Source organism: Metopolophium dirhodum, chromosome 3 (genome assembly GCF_019925205.1).
Source record: "Metopolophium dirhodum isolate CAU chromosome 3, ASM1992520v1, whole genome shotgun sequence".
Taxonomy (NCBI): Eukaryota; Metazoa; Arthropoda; class Insecta; order Hemiptera; family Aphididae; genus Metopolophium; species Metopolophium dirhodum.
This window is the reverse complement of record NC_083562.1, coordinates 32818373-32840827: the sequence shown is the minus strand read 5'-3', so window position 1 is coordinate 32840827 and position 22455 is coordinate 32818373. Positions and strand designations below refer to the sequence as shown.

Here is a 22455-nt window from a genome sequence, read left to right as displayed (position 1 = left end):
GACGACGACGCTGAAAAGCTAAAACCAAACTACGATCATAGATCACGACGGATATCACCTATACGCTTTTACGATATCGATGAAAATATGACAAATTCGTGGAGGTTTTTCGGACACGTCGTGTGTAATGTTGTTATATTGTTATAAATATTATTAAACGCGTAACGATTGGCCGTTATATTATATGAAACAGCCTTCAGACGGCCTAATTAAGGCTGGGTATAATTAGATATAAGTTGAAATAAACAATATTATAATAATTATTAACTTTGCCAACAAGTAGACACTTATATATTATATGTACGTCGGTCGGATACGCCGTATCCGACATTTTTTCGGTAGTTTTTTCCTGTTGAAAATACTTGTTACAATATCAAAAACACATATTGTTGTATAAAGAAAAGAAAAACACGTCGATGCGGCCAAAAGCGTATTGTTCGTCATTCCGACGGGGTTTTTACCGATACCGTAATCACGCTGATCGCATAATAATAATAATATCATACAAGACAATATAATAATATCTCAGCGAATGACGACGATTCGATGACATTATAATAATATAATACCTATGCACTATGTTATTATATTATGCTATGATAATAACATTGTCGCAGCGGGAGGAGACGGCGAACACGCTTTTGGTCGCGCCGAACGTCACGAAAACCACGTCCCGACTGCGACCCCACATATAACCGTTTTTAAATGATATTTGTTAGAGACACCGTTATGGCTGCTGATGCAAATAGCTCCGATCAAGAACGAGAGGGATCTCGTCGTGTTGTTCCTGCTCACGTTCAGGGACATCACGGCACTGAAACAACCCATCGAGTCGGAAGACTCCAAAGGCGGTAAGTTTCAAAAAATAATTTTGTGTCCGATCGCCATAACGACACACACACACACACACACACAGACACGCATACACACAGACACACAGACACACAGACACGCATACACACAGACACGCATACACGCGTACACTTATATCATAATAATTATAATATTATGTCATTTATACGATATCACACCACGTTTACCACTAAACACTCGACGACCAAACGAGCGGAACGAACGCGCGCGGTCGGGAAAACACATACGAACGGTTTGCATCTATTTGTATATGCTTGGGAGCGCGCGCGCACGTGTGAAAACGTATCAAGGGGTGTACATAGTATAGGGAAATGTCGGTCGGCACAGACAATCGATGGGCATACGCGTGCAACCGTTCGCCCGTAATTTAAACGGACGGGATTAAATTACCGACTGTATTGACTTTGCGACGGGGTTGGCGTTGGACCGTCGTCACGAGGGGTTTACTTAGGATCAATCAAAAAAAAAAAAAAAAACCCATAAACCGAAATGACGACTACGGTGCGGGACCGAAGAATTCAGGGTCAACCCGGGAGGTGAAAAGTGTTTCGCTACGAGCCGGACTCGATTCAACATTATATTGCCCTCATCGCTCGCTGCTATCACCAACCACCCCCCACACAGTCGCTCTTCCGCACAAATTAACGCGTGGCCACACACCCTCCCCCCACTCCGTAGAATAGATCGCGGGTATCGCGTGGGGGGGAGGTCTAACGACGATATTATTTTACGCGATAATAACACGTCGAACCGTACGATGCGTTGGATGTATGCGCAATTATTTATGCCACACCCCCAGACAGCAATTAATGTTTGACTAAAAATATTATCATAACATTATAATAATATTATTCGTGATTATAATATAATTATAATGTTATCATTTCAAAATGCTGTCTGGCCATAATAATCGCAGCCGGCCGGCGCGGACGAGTCGCTCGCTTGTGTAAAATTTTGCCTAGGTACACAGTACACACATCTTCCCACCTATAACAGCACACTTTGTTCTTAATTATTCGCTTACTGTTCGTTTCCGCGGGCGATATTGTTATCGCCCACTGAACTTCCACCGGGACGGTTTATCGAAAAGGTAAGGTACACCTGCAGGGTGTATCTCAGGCCTCTGAGGCGCCTATCCGACCGCCCCACACCGATCAGTACTACAGACACAACACATTGCATAATAATATTATATGACTTGACGTATATAGTATTTCTCTCATCACCCACCCAGGCCCATTATTACGACCCAGTCGTGTGGTTCGTTTTAGTCAAAAACGGAAAGTTTGACTTCAACGAACCAAACGGGCATCTACTGCAACTACTACTGCATTACCTTTTTTTAAAATTTTTTATTGTTTTATTTATCCTTATTATGTTACTGGCATTGTTGTCATTGTTGTTATCATACATACCTGTACATAATACAACTACAGTGTGTGTTACGTATGTCGTAGAGTAATGATTATAACGTATTATTATATATTTGACCGTTTTCGATGGATTTATATTATTCAGTACGACGATACTATTACAATTATTGATTTGTGCAAGTTGTTATAATATTATGTTTTATGTGTGTTTGAGTTGCATGGACAATAATTATAATATATTACCTATATTATATTATATAATATTATGTGTCGTAAATTGTATAACAGTCTATGCGTAGGTATCGTTGTACACACATAGTGCGATCAGAACATAATAATATATAGAGTGGAACAGAAAGAAATTACATTTTTATTTATTAGCTTGTCCATAACCTATGTGTAGTATATTTCATCATATATTGTTATTATCACACAACTTACGCAACACAATATTTATTAAACATATTAAAATAAAAAACATCGATTAGAACGATTCTCGGTTACATCTTACTTAATATTTTAGTGATTTGATGACATTTTCCGTTTCTTTCTGTTATCACTCATATTATCTCTCTGTGTAAATAGGTACTCACGTGCCTACCTACCTATCTACCTATCTAACTATCTACCTACCTACTTATCTATCTATCTATCTATCTATCTACCTGCCTGCCTGTACTGACTATATTATACTTCATACATTGTAGATACTGAAACATTATCGCACCTGGGCCCTAAAGAACTAACTACCTATTAATTATGTTATAATATTATTTTCTTCTATTCAGAATGATTACAAAATATGTCCCAGATTTGTACGCAAACAATACTGTAAAATATCCAAGCATACAAAATTTCAAAAATATCTCAAGAACATACATCGACATAGTACGAAACGCATATTATACGTATTCATACAAATAATTTAAATACGGTTTAAAGTTTTTAAAAATGTAATACATAATATTTGTAAGGTATTTTTAACTGTTTTTATTAATTTGTTATTAAACATTTGAAATCACATGAATAGCAAATCATAAACTTAGTATAAGTCATAAGTGTATTAAATATTCAGAAAAGTATAAAATTATCCAGCTGATCATTTTATTATCTGTTTATGACAATATTATAAAGAATTTAATCAAACTTATTTGAGCAAAATTTAAATTATATTATAATGTAATGTTTATAAGATACGCAACTTTTATTCAATAATCTAGAAATATAAGGCGTATGTTCATTTTTACTTTAGTGTGCCGAGATATTTTTTAATTTTAATTGTGATTAGTCCATAATATATTATAATAATAATATGCATTTACATAAAAATCTATATCATATTAACTAATTACTTTTATCGGACAATATGGATATTTCAATTATAATTTGCTGCTAACATGTCCTATATAATAAAAAAAAGTCCTTTTTTAAAAGGTCCCGCAGCTTTTCTTGCAATAAGTAAAAAATAAAAACAAAAACCGGTAAAAATGCCTAGTGTTTTAAATCGTCCCCTATAATTCATTAATTTCTTGTAATTCCTTCTAATCCTTGGTTTACTATAAAACGAAAGTAATGATAAATTGTTCATTATAATATTATGAACTTTAAAATTCCTTCGCTTTTTCTCGAGAAAAATTGTTTACCAGCAGCTAAAACCCAATATTATTATCGATTAGATGTAAATACTTTATGGTTTGGTAAATACCTATGTCCATAATTTTAATTTAGTAAATCTTATAATCTTTAAGTTAATTATGTTCAGTAAATATGATTAGTAAGTGGTTAGCAACAGATTAGCTGGAACTTGAGAATAAGTTAAAACTAAATTATTCATTAGGATAGGGAAATTGTGCTGTTTATTTAATATTATGCGTGTTGTATAATGTTATAATATGTTGATAGCATTTTTTTTTTTTTACTAGAGAAAAGGTTCACATTTAAAATGTCGAGTGCCCTAGGTCTTGAGCGATACACACTTATTAATTATACAGGGGACGTGATAGTATCTTTGCTGGCCAATTTGTATGGATTGTTCCGTAATAATATCATTTTTATTTCCACCCTCGCAAAAATCTCTGTCCTTCTCAACACGAATGACTATCGAATAATTTATTGTATAGGTACGTTATAATAATATAATATAATATTGTTGTTGTTGTTGTTGTTGCACAGGTGGGTATGAATTTTTTTATATGACCAACACCACTAATATTTTGGTAACGAAAAAAAGATGACTGATTTCCTCATTGGCTGTAATGTATTTTTAATATATCACAGATAAAAAAGTATATAAAAAACAAATATTTTAATAAGTAACGAAAACTACACATAAAGTTGCTTTTCTTCGAGATAGCGTAAAAATTGATATAAATCACCAAAAATGCCCACTCTTACCTCCACACACGCCGTCCATAACGTATTCTCGTCGTTTCGTCATCATCAACCGACCGAAATCCCGAGCCCGACACCCTCTAAAATTATGTCTAGATTTATCCCCTCCGGAGTGACGCTCGTATTCGAGGGCAAACGTGACAATTATATGATTATTACGCACCGTGACCATATTTTCTCCAGATTAGGGATTAGGATGCACGCGGTTTTTATTTCACGGTCATCCCCTTTTCCGCAGTCACGTGTAAAACGCATGTCATGATCCCTTCGCACACACGCTATTATAACAATATAATAATAATATTACAATGTCATTAATGTCGTCGTTGTCACGGCGGTTCGTTGTAAATATATAGTGGCAGAGTCCACGACCCTTCCCGCGTGTTTCGTGTTCTTGACACTCTGCCGGATCCATTGCACCCCCCACCCCCTACCAGCTCGGGTCGTTTAGATCTCTCTCTCTCTCTCTCTCTCTCTCTCCGTCACTAGCAGTTGCTATTATACCTGCACAAACGAACGCGTAATTTTTTTTTCGGTTCGTTTTCGGGTTTCTGCGTTTATTGTCTCCTTTGGGGTACTTACGTACACGGTCGTTTTTAATTCGAAAGCGCGAAATATTTTTAAGCCACCCTCACGCTCGACTAGGTAGGTACCGTTTGAACCACCGGACAAACGTGCGTGCATCCGTGTGACGGGTCTCTAATATAACGCCGCCGCGGGGAGGACGACAAAAAAAAAAAAAATGAACGGCAGGGCCGACTAAAAAACAATGCATGTTTTGTTTTACGACGTTTTCGAGTTTAGGGTGTGCACACGAACCCTGTGGTCGTGTCTCGCGTTCAAATGGATTTACGACGACGACAAAAACATTATGTTCGGTGCAGCGGGTTACGCTTTCGGGCGGGCCTAAGGCTGCTGTGTTCGTACGGGTGGATTTTTGGCGTGAACGCCTCGCGAACGTTCGTCATATTTTATAATAATAATATTATAGCCGCCCATAATACTATTCGTGCAAACGCCGCCGAGGTGGACAATTATAAAACAAAAATAATGATATAATGTAACACCAGCGCGACGACAGTGTAATATGAAATTTTTTAAAATCTGCACACGTCTTTTAGATATTTTTTTTTACCCCGAAAAACCGTTACGATGTTTTCGCCACGGGCAGATATAATAGATATACCAACGTATCTAGTTGTACGTGGTAAATTTTGTACGAGTATTCGGATCTATTTGAATTATTAGCGTTTACTACAACTTTTGACGACAATAATTCTTTGTCATTTTTCGTCATCGCTATTTTCATTCGATTCTACCCGCGTCACATAATATTCGGTCGACAGTTTCAATAATAATTTAACATATTTTGTATTCCGTGAAACCCACATACGTTGTGTACGTTTCAATCAAATATCCCGTGATTATCGATTTTAAGCAATATGCAACTAAATCATAAACTTTTATATTATACTTTTGAAGTGAAGTTTCACAATTGAAAACATCAGAAAAATTATTGAGAAATCAATTTCTCGTGAAAATATATCTATGCGTAGGTAAATCGTAATCACTGAAAAGCCGTGTGGTAAAAGAATATTAAATTACATAGTAAAAAATAAATTTGAGGATATTATTTTAACGATACGTGATTGATATTTGCTTATTTCATTTTTCAACCTACGATAACGTCGTGTACTATTAAAAAATTGAAATGGTCTTACATTAATTTTTTTTATTAGTTTATTTCATATTATACTTTTCATGAATAATATAATATAACACGTTTATCTAAGCGGTACTCTAATTTATTTATATCACATTCGAGTGAACATAATTATTGTGATTTCAATGAGAAATGAAATGTCGTTTAATTAAAAATAAAAATTATAAAATATTAATTGATAATGTGATTATTTTATTAACTGGATACGAAATAAATATAAACAGGGGGACGAAGTGGCCGAGCGGACTAAGGCGACGCAGCCGACCCGGGTTCGATCCTCGGTCATAGGTGGCATTTTTCTTCGGACAAGTCACGGTGTCTGGAGAACAAGTGCCGCCATCCCCCGCCCGGGCTTGGCAGATACCTACGTGTGCCCAAATCAAAAATTGTGCCAAAACTAATACACACGTGTTCTTCCTCCCCCTACCGACATAAAAACCAACAAAACAAAAATAGCTAATGGCCTTAGTTGCCGGGCTTAAGGTCGATTAAAAAAAATAAAAAATATAAGCTTGGAGTGTGCAACAACAATAATAACTGTAATATACATACCTAATATATAATTATAATATTGCAGTGATGTCAGAATCGTTTTTTCTCTTTTATTTAAAATTATTATCAATATCCGTAGTTTTCTCTTTCAGCATTTATTCCGTACGCAGTCAGTTGAAACTACTCAAAACGGTGGCACGTGCACTTATTATTTTACAGGGTGTGCTCAGGTATTTCGTATGAACTAGATAATGACCTCGTGAAAGTGCGAGTGGAATCGTAATTCGTATTTTGAGTTTTGCAATCATTTACATTTTATATTATTCATCCAATTTTTTTTATAATTTTAGTATACCTCTGTAAGATAAGTTCAATAGAATTTTTTTCAGGGGATAACTGACTTTTTTCATGCTAAAAATAATTGTTTTCATTCCAACGCATACTGATGGGTCTTGCTAGATAGGGATTTTTAAGACCGGTTTTAATTCCTATCGACGTATCATGTTTAGATATTAGTTACAACTTTGAAATAAATTTGGACATACGTTTCTCAAAATTTTACTTCCAGAATACAAACGTGTTAAACAAATTCTTTTGACAAATAAATTTAAAAAAGCTATTCGTAAGTTCCAAACTAGGTACTTAGACTAGTTGACTTTCTAATCCGCAATCAATGAAAATATTTTAAATCTGGAATAATAATTATATAGTATTACCCACCTCATTATTTCCAAACCGAATATAAACTAAAAAGTCATTTCATTTATATCGCAGTTATCGACATTTTGACAGGAACATCAATAGCATCACTATCATAATAGCAGATAGGTACTTCGTGAATCACGTATCAATGTTTTGTCAGATCAATCACTTTTTTCAATGTTGACAATTATTTCGACTTGTATTGTTACAATAACATAACCTAATTACATATTATAACATTATGTGTACTCCTTACAAATTCCATGTCTTGTTTGTGACGGCTATAATTGATTATGGGCCACCGTTATCATGGTAGCTCTAATTATCTCGGCAGGCAAGTCCTCATAATTAAATTGACAATGCGTATAACGACGCAATGAGAGCGTGACGTCACGTGAAACGTCTCAAAATTAGTGTGACGCACCAAAACTAGCTATCGTTTTTTTTTTAGGGGACAAAATTCACGCGGCGTCGCAAGTTTTACGATTCCGCTCGCTTCGGCGAAATTATTTTCAAAGTTTGTACGGAAAACCCGGAGACTGCACCTTGTAAATACAGCTGCGAACTTTGTCGTTACCCACCGCGGCCACCGTATACGTTTAGCACGTATAGTCGGTATTTATTATACTGAAATACGCGCTGATTGGACAGTTTCTGTGTCGTTTAGCCCCCATAATGTGGGTGTGGTTATTGTGCGCACGTATATATTATAACTGTTTATATATAAACTCGATGATACATCGTCGTAACTCAGACTGCGTGCGAGGCGAGCGGAAAACCGGCGACGACGTCGGTCCGCGAAAACACTTTTCGTCGACAATATAATATTCGAGCCCTCACAGCAACTACACACATGTGGGTGCGCGTACGTGTGTGTCAGAACTTATAATATGATTCGATACGACCCACCCGGAGTATCGTAAACTCACGTACGCCCGATACCCATCGTCGATGATAAACGTAACTTGTCTACGTAAATGAAAACCATTTCGCTACGATGCGTCCGTGTCCGTCCAATTGTTCGACAATAATATTACAATACGGCACGTTTAGAGATGACAAGTTTACTTGAAACGCCCGCGCGTTTCTTTTGATATTAACGAGAATCGACCTGTACAAATGTACTATACAACTACTGTCGAACGAATTTAAAAGTAAGGACATAATATAGACCGTCTCGTGCAGTCATTCGAAAGTAATTTTTTTTTACGATTTCAGTAAGCTCATTACTCGCGTTGAATTCGGAAAAGTACCGAAAAAAAACCGATTACGAGAGCACACCATTTATGACGATTTTCTTGTCTTTAAATTCGATAGTGGCCGGTCAGTACATTCTAACGTTCTACGACTAACAAAGACTAAATTCTGGAAGTTAACTCGCCACGGCATGCGTTTATCGTCCTCTATCGAGTAGAAAGAGGGACACGGCGGGGTACGAAAAACCCACAACTATTTTGCATAATATTATTATTATGTTTGGTTACCCTGTAGTCAGTAAAGGCGGTGACATATTATTTTGTCAGTCCAACGTTTCAAAACTCGGTTGAAATCGCGTCTGTTTCTATATCAACGAATAAATTCTAAAACACCACCGTTGCCATTAAATCTTCTATTGTAATCTCCCGCAGTGGTGTAAAATCGATACGTGAATATTATTATTATTCCAGTGGCCCAACTATATAGTCGTTTCGGGACAGGTGTCGGGGCGTTTTGAAATGTTCGTTTTTGGTCGGATGCAAATCGATTGAAAAACCAAATTAAAAAAAAAAACATGACGTGTTATATATATATATATATTATATATAAAACCGGAATATCGATTCCAAAACGGCGTTAAAATGTTAGACGTCATGTCAAAATAAACAGTAGCGTGGAAGGCGTTTTCCGGTCGAAAATCCATTTCGGGCGATTTACAGCGATTGTCCGTGTACAAACGAAACGAAACGAAAACCGAATACATAATTTACACACATATCATAATATCGAAATTGTTTTGTTTTCCATATAGGCAGTAAGATTACTACTTTATACTGTTTGGGTATAATATCCTTAATAATATACTGTGCACATCATAAACATCGACATCGTCTGATCATACAATAATATAATAATATTTATTCTATTATCCCGTCTAATGTCATTCTGTCGGTGTTAGAAACGGGTTGAATCGATTATTCGATTCGATTGATCTATATTATATATCTATAGATTTGGTATACCAATTCTCGAAGTTAAAATTGAATAACGTACCTGCAATTAATTAAAGTCGATTTGAGAAAGACATAATATTTTCGATTCAAGATAATACATTTTCAGACCATTATCGTGCAATGTTTATCATCACGTTAAATTGACAATTTGTATAGGATCACCGTCCACAGGAATTCTCGTGCAGTTGCGAAAACGATAACGGTTTTATAATCGAAGCAGAAATTCTTATACATATAATAGGTACTTTTGTACCAGTGTATATACTACTTGAATGCTTACTATAATTGTATAATAATTAGTGGAGGAACTGCGTTCGAATAAAAAAGTTTCAACTTATAGTTAATATTTGCGTCCCAGCGTCCAGGGTATCTATCGACAGTTATTGATATAATAATTTTACAAGCAGAATTATTTTCCTTTTTAGTTTTTAATACATAGTATCTGCATAATAAAACAATTCAATTTCTTAGTTCAGTTCAAATTTAAAAATTGTAAATGTTGTAATTATATTAATTATTGACTAAACTTAAATATCACAATAATTTCAATAAATAATAATCATAATTATAATTAAATATTATAATAAAAATATGTTTTAGGTACTACTGCAAGTAAAAATTCAAAATAAACAATTACGTCCATAATACTCGATTATATACAATCGATATTATACGCATACCATACTTATAATATAATATTATAAAATATATTTTGCAATGTACATTATTATTGTAATTTTGTAATTAATTGAACGTATACTATCTGTTCAAGTTATCTTTTTTGTGGACGCAAGTATTATTGCAGCTCTTCAAACTCTATAATATGATAAATCGTAGAACAAAGACTTGAGGATTCAGTGTTTTGAAATCAATTATAACCCAATACAACTTCTGATATGATTATTATCATTACTATATTACTATAAAACTGTTTCGTTACTTTATATAATCATTAAAATTGTTCTACCCATGTCATGTCATATCATTATTATTACGATTGGTATTATGTGTTATTTGATGTCTTGCTTATGGTTTTTTTGTTTACGTTTTTCCTTCGTTTATATTTTATTTACATTGTCTATGTGCATGTTGAGTGTGTTTTTTTCCGTTTGTTTTCGTTTTTCCATTGCCTTGCCCAACACCAGGAGATCTGTTAGCAGGCCTAAGCAAGTTCGCCAAGCTGGCCCGGTCCGTGACCAGGAGCAAGACGCTGGTGTCGCAGTTCTCGTCGCATCCCGTTTCCATCAAGGACTCTACCAGGCATGTCCAGTCCCATTTAGCGCACGTGAGTACTACGGCATTTAACCGTCTGTGTAATCTTTATTATCTCAATAAATATGTTTGTATGTTATCATCATTGTCGTTGTCGTACGTCGATGTATTTTTAATTCAAGTCCATAATAATTTGACAACTAGAACCGAAATGAAATATTTTAATATAACCGGAACCCAGCCAGTTTTATCTTTTAATTTGTATTTGGGAATCTAGAACCACGACTAGAACTTTTTAATGAAATTAATTATTAGTATTGAAACTGAAAAAAAAACCAAAAGGTACCAGTCCCTGATATTTATATTTAAATCGGTGGGAGACCATGTAACGGGGTTGTTTTGACCTCCAAACGTATTGGATACGCATCTGCTTTCCTCGATTTTCTCCCTTAACACCCTGGTGTATATATGCCACTGTTACTAACAGTGACTTAATATATATATATATAATGCAGTCCATACTCAAACGAACTATCGTTTGAGTATGGACGGGGAAGGCTGATGGGGTAAACACAACGCACGGTGGAGGAGACGACTGCTACGACGCGCGTAGGTACTTTTCGTCAGGACCATCACACATGTGCAAGATTGATAATACATACCACATGGCTCACACAGAGTGTGACAAAAACAAATGACAAATGTGATTGCATAAATTATTGTGAAGCAATTAATTATTTTCAAGACGAAATATTGAAAACATACTTATTGAATAAATACGACCCAGCTATTTTTAAATATTTATCGATAAAAAAGTTTTACACTGTTAGTCACCTACTTTTATCAGATCTTTATAATGGAAATTTTATCCATGCCCCTCGAATTTATTCAAAACCCCTTCGAAACCCGTTTCTAGAAAAATAATCTACTGGTAGGTACACATTTGTATAGTCATACAATTAAAAAAATTCCCGTAAGTTACTGCCACCGACGTTTTTGTCATCATTCTAATTCGCGAATACATTAGACGTTTATAATATGTGTCCAACCCATATATTACAATAGAAATGATAAATACATAATAATATATTATAATATATTATAATATGTATTTTATCCAGTGACTATATTATTATGCAAAGAATATTAAAATATAAGAATAATAATTATAATAAGATACAATACGTCAAAAACGACCTTCGTCACAAATATCGAATTGTGTTTTTACGTTTTGTCCTAGTTAATTCCAAATAGTTCATAAAAAACTGTATTATTATTTTGACAAAATCATTTATTCGATTTAAAAAAAAACAATGATAACTATAACACAATACACATTATCAATAATGTGACAGGTTTTGATATTACATTTTGTTTCGTATCATAATATTATACGTCAAATAATGTTTAACAAAGAAAATTCGTCGGAAAGTTCATCAAATAGCAACAAAGAAATTATGTGCATACCACAGTACTATATTTAGTTTTGAATATCAATGCGATGTCAACTCCAACAAAGATAAGCTTTCTGTAACAAAGAAATTAAAAAAGTTAATAACAATATTATAATATTATTATTAAGATATTGCACTCTTGCATTTTGTGTGCGGACGCGATTAAAAAGAATAATAATTGTCAACTTAATGAAAACCCCATAAATCATAAACATTATATATTTTGATCGTTGGTAAAATAACAAATGAAAAAAAAAACCGTAACACTATAGAATTCACGGATAATTATTGCCAAGGTAAAACAAAAATCTCCTTAAATAGGAAATTAAAAATCGTGTTTTTTTTCAATCTCGTTTTGCAAGAAAAACATTTTTTAACCTTGTAAAATACGGTTCATTATTGTAATCAGCGTTTTAGATTTGATTCAAAATGAACGCGTCTAATTAGAAATCTGAAGATAACTTTTTTTTTACTCGCTTGTATCAATTATAATACAAAACCTTATTAAGTCACGTTAAATTACACCCAGCAGCGTTATAAACATAATAATAATAATATCATTTTTTGTGTGCTATCATCGAGGATTCAAAATTTTTTTTTTCATCAATAATTATTTAGGTTTGAAACGCAAAAAACAGTCTTGGAAATTTTCTCGCTTTATGTCTCTTGGCCACTCCTATACGAAATTTTTATTTCCGCGTACAATTAATTTCATTTTTCTTACACCCACCTCCAATCACTACACAGACGTTGAATAATTATTTGTCAGAGACGTATCGTCAAAACATCGATCTAAAATCACTATTGGATTATATCCATTAAAGAACCATTAGTGAAAATATATTAAATATGATATTTACTACAGATTTTATGATTTCGAGATACAAATAAGTCCAATATTAACAATTTATAGTCAATTTGCATTATATAAATATTGAACACTTATCTTTTACTGATCACTGTTTTCAATAAAGCTTGAATAATTTTTAGCTCATAATATTGTAAAAACTAATCAACAAAAGTTCTCCCACTGCAGCTGAGCTAAAACGTGGTTTGAACCGACGTCTTATTATGCATTTAATCTATACAAGTAAAGATGTCACATTGTACGGATTTTAAATTCTCCCGTGTTCATTTGCTATATATTTTTTTAAGTACACTTTTTTTAAATTAATAAAATATATGATGGCGGTCAGACATTGTGCGTAGGTACATCTACACGGCTACACCAGCCGATATACCACGTTGAGACGTAATTATTATACGTCCTCTTCAACTCGATGTGCAATTTATTAACAAAAATCGACGTCTACAACTTGATGTTCTGTACCCGTAGGTTTGGAATTTTTCTACGGCCACGGTGGATTAGGCTATTTTTTTCGCACGAACCTCGATAAACGTCTCGCCATGATCATTATTATTGCTCTTTGGCGTGTATCGTATATGTGTTTTGCAGACAGGTGTTCACAGTGGATGATCATTAATTACTCTATCGTACATTGTTGAACCACCACGCCGTGACCGCCGGAAACGACTACCTAGGTGGCTAGGTATTATATCCGGACGGTAGTGGAGGGAGGTTGACCGTATATTATTGTATCAAGGGGAATGCTGCACAATGAAAACGCGTTAGGTCCACCCTGTGCTGTTTCCGACAATATCGTGAAATTTCAGACAATTTTTATAAACCAGCACACTAAGTAGGTATTAGGTTCTAAATAATAATTACGGTTAGAAATTCTGATGGATCTAAAAATTTAAATTTTTTTTGAACGGTACCTAGGTCAAAGGTTAAATATTAAAATCGCTTGGAACAACACTCGTCGGAAATGGCATGCAAACCTCCAGTTACATTAAACGCGTGACATAGGAAGTTAAATTTGTTTTGTTTTATCGTTCTCACGTTTTGAAGGAACTATTATTGAAACTACCTGTAAGACAATTTCTCGTAATTAATAAAACGGAGTTCAATAGTTTTGAGGGAGTAGCGCAATCGACTGCGTTTCTTAATGGAACTACAATAGTAATCAAACAAATATGTGATGTTTAGCCCTAAACTATTGACAAAACTGTAGAACTTTAGAAAGACAAATTTTAATTTTTAATAAAGATTTTTACTCATTACAAATTTACTGTCTTTTTACCGACGAAAAAATAGTTTAATTTGATAAAATACTTTAACGATAATATGTTTGCTTAATTTCCAATTCGCCAGCTACAGAGAGAAATTCTCGATAAAATGGTATTTTGGAAAATTGTAAGCGTGCGTGTCAAAATGAACATCATTCTTTGTTTGTGTGTGTGTGTGTGCGTGTGTGTGTGTGTGGAAGTATAATCTAGAAGACTGATCTCCATCAGGTTGAATTAATGGTTTATACTTTTAATCGGTGGCAAATGACAATACACTTTCTTGCGTGATGGCTGCACATGTGACGTGTCAAAGCGTATATTACGATCTCTGTCTTCGAGACACTCAAAACGATTAAAAGCTGATGAGCTGGCTTGACAAATCCGATGGAAATAATTGTGCACGAGAGGTTTTTGGTTTTTGAAACGGATTTTAATTAATTGCCAATTTTAGGCGTCACAATATATTATAACCAACGCAAATATTTCAATGTATTTTTACAACTGAAATTACAACAAACCTAAAAATGGTATTTTATGACGTACTTAAATTTGTTTTAGAAATACAGTAAGAGTTCAAAATATTTATAATAGTTTCTATCATGACCGGATAATGCACTTGTTTACGAAATTATATGTGCCAAACCAATGTCGTGTTTCATGTGGTTTTGTCAGTAAATACCACTTTAGCACATTACGGTATCCTTTAACGTATAAAATGCTGCAGCTTATTAATTAGGAAATATGACGTACATTACCCGTCTACCGGACAACGTGAATATTATAAATTATAATAATACTATACCTTCCTACCTACTATAACAATATCGATTTAATGTGTTTTCGTGTAAAATTCCGTTATCCTAATATGTATAATAATAATAATATTATTATATCATAACTAGGGTTCGTGTTTTTAAGTTAAAATATTATGAAGCTAAAATTATGCCCTAAAATCCCTACAGACGTGTCTCTAATAAATGAGAAAAATATGTAAAAATAATCAATAAACATCAAAAAATGCAAATTAAAAAAAAAAAAAAAACGGGAAGTCGCTCTGCTGTATATAAGATGTCTTGTAACTTCGTTGTTGAATAGGTCACTGTAATGGATGTGTTACATTTTAATGATAAATCATTTCATACGAAAAACCTTTTCTGATCAGAGACGGTCAGTCGGCGAAAAGTTTCAAGCTAATTTCTATGAAGAACTAATTTACATATTTTTGTGATTTTTTCGAATTCCATAAAAATGTTAGTAAAAAATGCTTATAAAAAAGTGTTACTATAAAAGTTGAGTTTTTGGATGGAAGCTAATAAAAACATACCGTACAAAAAAAAAATATAAAATTTCAAAATTTTTTAATTGTTGTTAGAACAACTTACGATGTATCTTGTAATACATTTTCAAGTTATTTTTTTAAACAAAGTATAACTAGTATATAGAAAATATTTTAAGTAACTATATATAATTAGCACATACAAAATGTTAAATGCTTTTCTAAATTATGAAAATTTGTGAAATTTCAAGGATTAACAGATTCATTTTTGAACTATAGAATACAAAAACTAAATCGATTAAGTCGAAAACCTATTTTGAATAAAGATTCCCAAAAATGTCCCCTATTTTTTATCGATTATTTTTAAAAGTTTTGTACTGTACTAGTGTACTGTGATTTAATGAATCCATGGAAAAAAGTTCATAACCTTCTTAAATTACTATCTATAAGTTTAATTTTCTACTAAAAACTATTCTTAAAATTCAATACTGAACATTTTTTTATTGATAAAAATGTGCTTTTAAACAAAAATTATTGTTTATACTCACAATCATCAATATTTTATGGAAAGCACAATTACAATAATTGTAACCAACTTAACAAAAAATATTTTCAGATATCACAATTAAAAAAATAATATAATTCATAAACGATTAAACTAAAATAATTATATACATATTAGGTTCTTCTAAAATGTAAACTAATAATAATAATTGAAAGTAAAAATAAATTAGTATTTTTCTCACAATTCAAAAAAAAAATATTCCAAGGTATTCAAAAGAAACTAAATAGGTACTCCCTAACCCATAAAATATAAAATATTCTCAATTATGTAAAAAATCTTTTTCTTCTGAACTTTGTGTGTTGAAGAATTGTTTCCATTTTTCATTTCCATCAAATTGCATACACTCGATGAATATTATGTTGAAAAATATAAAATCTGGACTCTATCTAAAATAATTTACTAAATAATGGTTATTTTCCACCTGTGCTTTCAAGAATTCAAAACCGTTTTAATATTGTTATAGGTCTAATAATTTACATATTCAAATTACTGCCATCCCCTCACGTCTTCAATATTATATTCAATTGAAAAAACACTGTCAAGTAGGGGAACAAAAGAAATATCAAATGTTCTGGTGGACGGGAAGTGTGTACAGTACCTATTATGTCGACGTACGAATTGTTTTTTTTCATCATTACAAATCTATAAAATAGAATTTCTAAAACATACATGTTTTCTATTTTTAACGGACGACTCTTATGAAAATACAAAATGTCTTAAGCACGCAGTATTGTACCAACAATAACATCATATTTATGTGTTTAAAATATGGCAGCAATTTATTCTAATGGCTTAAAGTAGTCTTTTTTTTTCTTAAATTTGCCTGGTGCTATGATACATCAATTTTTGTACCTTATTAACTACGATTCTCCAATGTCGTAGTCTTCATATAATATTAGTAATTGGGGTATATTGCGTATTATTATAATAGATAAGTGATATTGTTTTTAAATTTTCTTTTAATATAATATTTTATATGTTATTTAAAAAATAAAATTTGAAATCTAATCAAGTACATAAAAAACAAATTCATTCATTTTTTAGGACAAGTGCCTACTTAAATAAGTATTAATTACAATTGTCTTTGAATTTTAACTACAATGAATTTACTAAATTTTAAAGGTTTGTATTTACCAATATCGATGGTTCGACCATCGAATTGTTCATGAAAATAATAATTAATATCTGAGTCCTAAATATATTGAAGATAAAAGACCATTATACCAACATTCAAAGTAATTAAGTTGATCGATGGTCATTAAAAAAAAAAAAAACATTATCACACGACCTAGATACCCGAGTATATATTAATCTACCGTCGTGTTCGTGAATTCGAAGAAAAAACAAAATCGTTTAATATATTTATCGCAATAAACGTAAATTCGTATAAACTATTATATACTGCTGGCGTTTCATTTTGTGCTGAATTGGACGTTTCGATATCAATTCGGTATTTCTTCTCGTGACGATATTATTATATACGACTTGATTCAGTAAAATCCTTTTGCGCGCATAAAAGCTATAATAATATATATATATCGTCCTCGCTAATCGAACTGTATTGGTCGTTATTGTCCATACAGTGTTCGATTCGGTCCTTCTCCTCCTCCTTTCCACCGGAGCACGTTCCTTAAACACAATATACGAGACATTTTTTTTTTATTACCAAAACGTGACCATCACGGAATACCTTTGAAGATCGTAACCTTTTTGAAAGTCCACGTCGTGGAACGATGCGTCGAAAACTAATATATTGTAGCACCGTGGCCTGAGAAAATTACGCCAACGTCACGAATCATAGCGAGGAGCTGATTAACAAAAAGATAAAACCCTAACGAGGCAAGTCAAAAAAAAAAAAAATTCGTTACGTGTTTGTGTATGAAAATCAATCGAAACTAACTAGTTCGCAATTCACAGTTTTGTCGTATAGTGTTGTTACGTATTTATCTTGTACATTGTTTTGGATCTCGTTCTTACAATAAAGATAATTATTACGCCTCGTCTGTATAATTGCCGGAGGGTCTCTATGTGTGCTTTGGTACCATAATTATATTTTGTGAATAAACTTTTCAATTCGTCAAAACGAGGGGTGTAATACGTGTGACGGAAACCGTGCGAGTGGGAACAGATTCTTATTTTTAACTTTACCTGCAGTATATAATATTAAGAAGTCGTCCAAGTGTATCTTAAAATTGTTCATACCTCTAAACGTCCATAATGTTATTACAAATGATTAACAGTTCTTAATAGTGTTTATCTGTTTTCCTCGTAAGCATTATACAATGTTATATGGTGATCTGGTGAATGGATAAATTAGGTTTTAGAAGTATCAAAAACAACTGTGCCCCAGATGCTGCTGTAGGTCTGCTGACGAAACATAGTGTAACACGCGGTTGTGAAATTTCACTCTTTTTGTCCGTTACGATTATTGATTATTGAAATAATTTTTAATAAGTATGAAAAATATTAGTGTTTTCAAATACAGGATACATTTTTGCATACACTAAATTCTAATTTTCTTTTTATAAATTACTTTCCATACACAAACAGTAGGTAATTGAGTTTACATAATATCATAAACATAATAATAATATAATCTATGATCGTATAATACAATAATTATATGCCTCGACAACTTCTACGATCAACTATGATCCAATCGCTAATAAACAAAATACGAATATTCAATGAGTAATAATAATAATAATTGTTATATTTGATTATTTTTCAAATACCGATATCATAATAGTTCTCGGAAATGGAAACTTATCGACCTTTTTCCGTGGGTCAGCGCTGCGGTAGGTAAAAAAAAAAAAAAAAGGCAAAAACGGCGGTCATCTCCTCCCAGACACACGGCGGCCCCCCTAAACGGAGCCGGCGGTGTGTCTGTGCGTGCGTGTGTGTATACTTTGGTCTTGTGCAGATGATGAGCCTGAACGCGGACGTAATGCCCCAGTACAGGCAAGAGGCGCCGAAGACGCCGCCGCACATCCTGCTGCACTACTGCGCGTTCAAGGCCATCTGGGACTGGGTCATCCTGTGCCTGACCTTCTACACGGCCATCATGGTGCCGTACAACGTGGCGTTCAAGAACAAGACCAGCGAGGACGTGTCCCTGCTGGTGGTCGACTCCATCGTCGACGTGATATTCTTCATCGACATCGTGCTCAACTTCCACACCACGTTCGTCGGGCCCGGCGGCGAGGTCGTGTCCGACCCGAAGGTGATCCGGATGAACTACCTCCGGTCGTGGTTCGTCATCGACCTGCTGTCCTGCCTGCCGTACGACGTGTTCAACGCATTCGACCACGACGAAGAGGTGAGTTTTCTTCTTGTCATAATATACTGTAATAGAGTTATATTATCGTTTTATATAATATCATTAACATTGTGGGTACCAGCTATCCAGATAGTCATTACTTATTATTAGGACAGTACGAAACAGATCATATCTAAACTCATAATTTTCAATGAAATAAGTTCATTGAACTTGTAAAATAGTATCTACACATGACGTGTCAATGTGATTAAGTAATAATTTCAAGTGTTGATTTATATTAATCATAGGTACATTTTTTTTGCAAATAATACCAAATTGTTAGGGATCGCGTTTTCGATATAATATCTGTACATAATATTATTAGTGCATTATTTGATAACATTTTCAGTGTTTTCATAAATTTATATCACAGCTATTTAAAAATTTATTTAACATAAAAATATTTAATTGTGTAAATATTTTACTATGAATAATTTACGCATCGTGTGTGACATAGTTTGAGAGCCCTAATTACAATATTAGTTGTCTGGAGAAGAATTTATGGATAAGTTTTCCGTAGCTGTGAGCCTGAGCACTTATTTGAAATATGTTTTTATCAATAAAAAGACACGTTTACAACTCTAAAATCAAAATTAATTATTACAAGTATTTAACTGTTCGTTGGATGATGGCTGATATTTGAGTTAACTCGCGTTATCAGGGAATGTTGAACACTATTTATCTAATGTAGTTCTGTATTTGGGTGAAGCCAAGCATAGATCTCCTCAGTTTTATGCAATTTATTATTGTTATGTCCTCCGAAACTACTTGAAGGAGTTTCATGGACATCGAAATCTATATTCATTAACGTCTGAAGGGTACATAGATTGAGTTTGGCGTTTCTAGTTGCTGTTTTCAAGTAATTATGATTAATACAATAAAAATAATTTTGTCACTGACTAATCAACGTATACATAACCAAAACTATGATGGCTAGAGAATTGAAATTTCTATGACACCTTCCTACCACAAAGTAAGTGTTCAGTATGCACTTATAAATAGTTTTTAAAAAATTCTCATTTTAAAGATGGGTCCACACATGAATTTGGTTTCGGCAAACAGAAATGAAAATGTCGTTTGTATATTTATAATGCGAAAATAATGTTGTCATTGGTTACATAAAATAAAACAGTTATATTGTCATGATCGAATATAATTGATTAGTGATCTACTGGCAATTTAAGAAGATTATAGCCTTATAAAAATATAAACATAATATTATATTTTTCATTTATAATATTTAAGTAGGTATTAAAATATAAATATAAGAGGTAAAATAGATCGCGAAATCTATAGCCAAAGAATATACTGCCAACAAGAACGTAATGAGTTATTTCAAGAAGATACTAAATATTTAATACATAACAAATATATAACAATACTATTTCTAAGCCTCACTTTTGTCCATGGACACGTCTATTTTATAAATGTTTTATTTGTCACAAACTATTACTATGAGTAAACTGACATTGTGAGTAATATCGAGTGAAAGCTGATCAAATTGTATATTATTTCAATAGTCTTGTGGAATATAATATTCCATCGATCAGGGACACCATTAACATCGAGAGAGATAAAATAATTCAAAAAATTCAAAATTCAAATTACAACCACATTTCAAACATAGCATATAGAAAATACCATAAAGAATTATTCAAAAAAAGACGCCTTAGCCTAACATAAACATCAACAATCAACACACAATATTTCAACAAACATTAATTTCTCTGGAAGAAACACAAGCTTGAAACAGAGTAAAATAAAACAAAGCAAAGCAAATGAAATATAATAATTGTTCATGGGTTAATTTAATTATTTTTACTTTGACGCATATTTACCATGAAGATTTATTGAGCATTTATATAAACAATTTCGAAGAATTACCAAAGTTCAAAGTGAAGATGTTAAATAATGACAATTAGTTAAAGAACAATTTCCTGTGAAATTTTAAAAACTGATGGTGTAAAATAATTTATTTATTAATCAATATCTGTATTAAAGTATTTAATGATAGACAGAATTTAAAATATTTCTTTTTGTGCACATTTTACCATTTTCTGTTGTACATAATTCCAAGCCCTAGTTAAACGATCCTAGAGCATATCAAATGGTTAATAATATATAAATATTTAAGTTCGCAATACGCAATAATAATAAACAAAATAATTGTTCTCATCTTATCAAATTGAGTAAAAAAATCTAAATACTTAATTGAATTAAACTCATTGTTCATAATCGAAAATAAAGGAATCATTCTGTAGAGCAGTATTTAAAGATGCTTTCAGCCCCAAACTTTGTTGACAGTCAATTTGGCTATTCTTTGTCGCTCCTTGAAAATTCAAACTGCACACTTAGTCCTCTTCGTTAAACGAGCAAATTAATATAGTTGGCCGAGATTGCACTCAAGATCGCGTGAAAATCCCTTACAAACACGTCCAACGAGAGTGTTTTATGGATATTTTAATATTTTAATAACGTTAAGAGTGCTATTGCTACCTGTAGACGAGTACTCAAACTGTGATGTATTTTTCGAGACGTCTTCGACCCTCTTGAGATTCAATCGAACGGAACAAAAAATAAGTTTTTGGCAATTTCGAATAAACTTTTGAAAAGTGTCATTATTAAATAAGGTATAATATTATAATATACGACGTTTACCGATTAATACACCAGCTATATATATTAAATATTTTACCGTAAGTTCAAAACACGATATTATTATTATTGACAGTGAT

The 22455-nt window shown here is 32.9% G+C and overlaps 1 protein-coding gene across 9 annotated transcripts in view; it reads left to right on the top strand.

Annotated features, from left to right (window-relative positions):
* Positions 1-22455, top strand: part of LOC132940339 (potassium voltage-gated channel protein eag) — a 221152-nt gene that overhangs the window by 179699 nt on the left and 18998 nt on the right. For 3 of the 9 annotated variants that reach the window (XM_061007868.1, XM_061007867.1, XM_061007875.1), the window contains 3 exons: positions 720-851; positions 10910-11049; positions 19325-19720. In XM_061007868.1, coding sequence (XP_060863851.1) covers positions 720-851; positions 10910-11049; positions 19325-19720 — 668 coding nt within the window. The remainder of the gene's footprint in view (positions 1-719; positions 852-10909; positions 11050-19324; positions 19721-22455) is intronic. The other 6 variants (XM_061007871.1, XM_061007870.1, XM_061007874.1 and 3 more) reach the window with 5 other exon arrangements.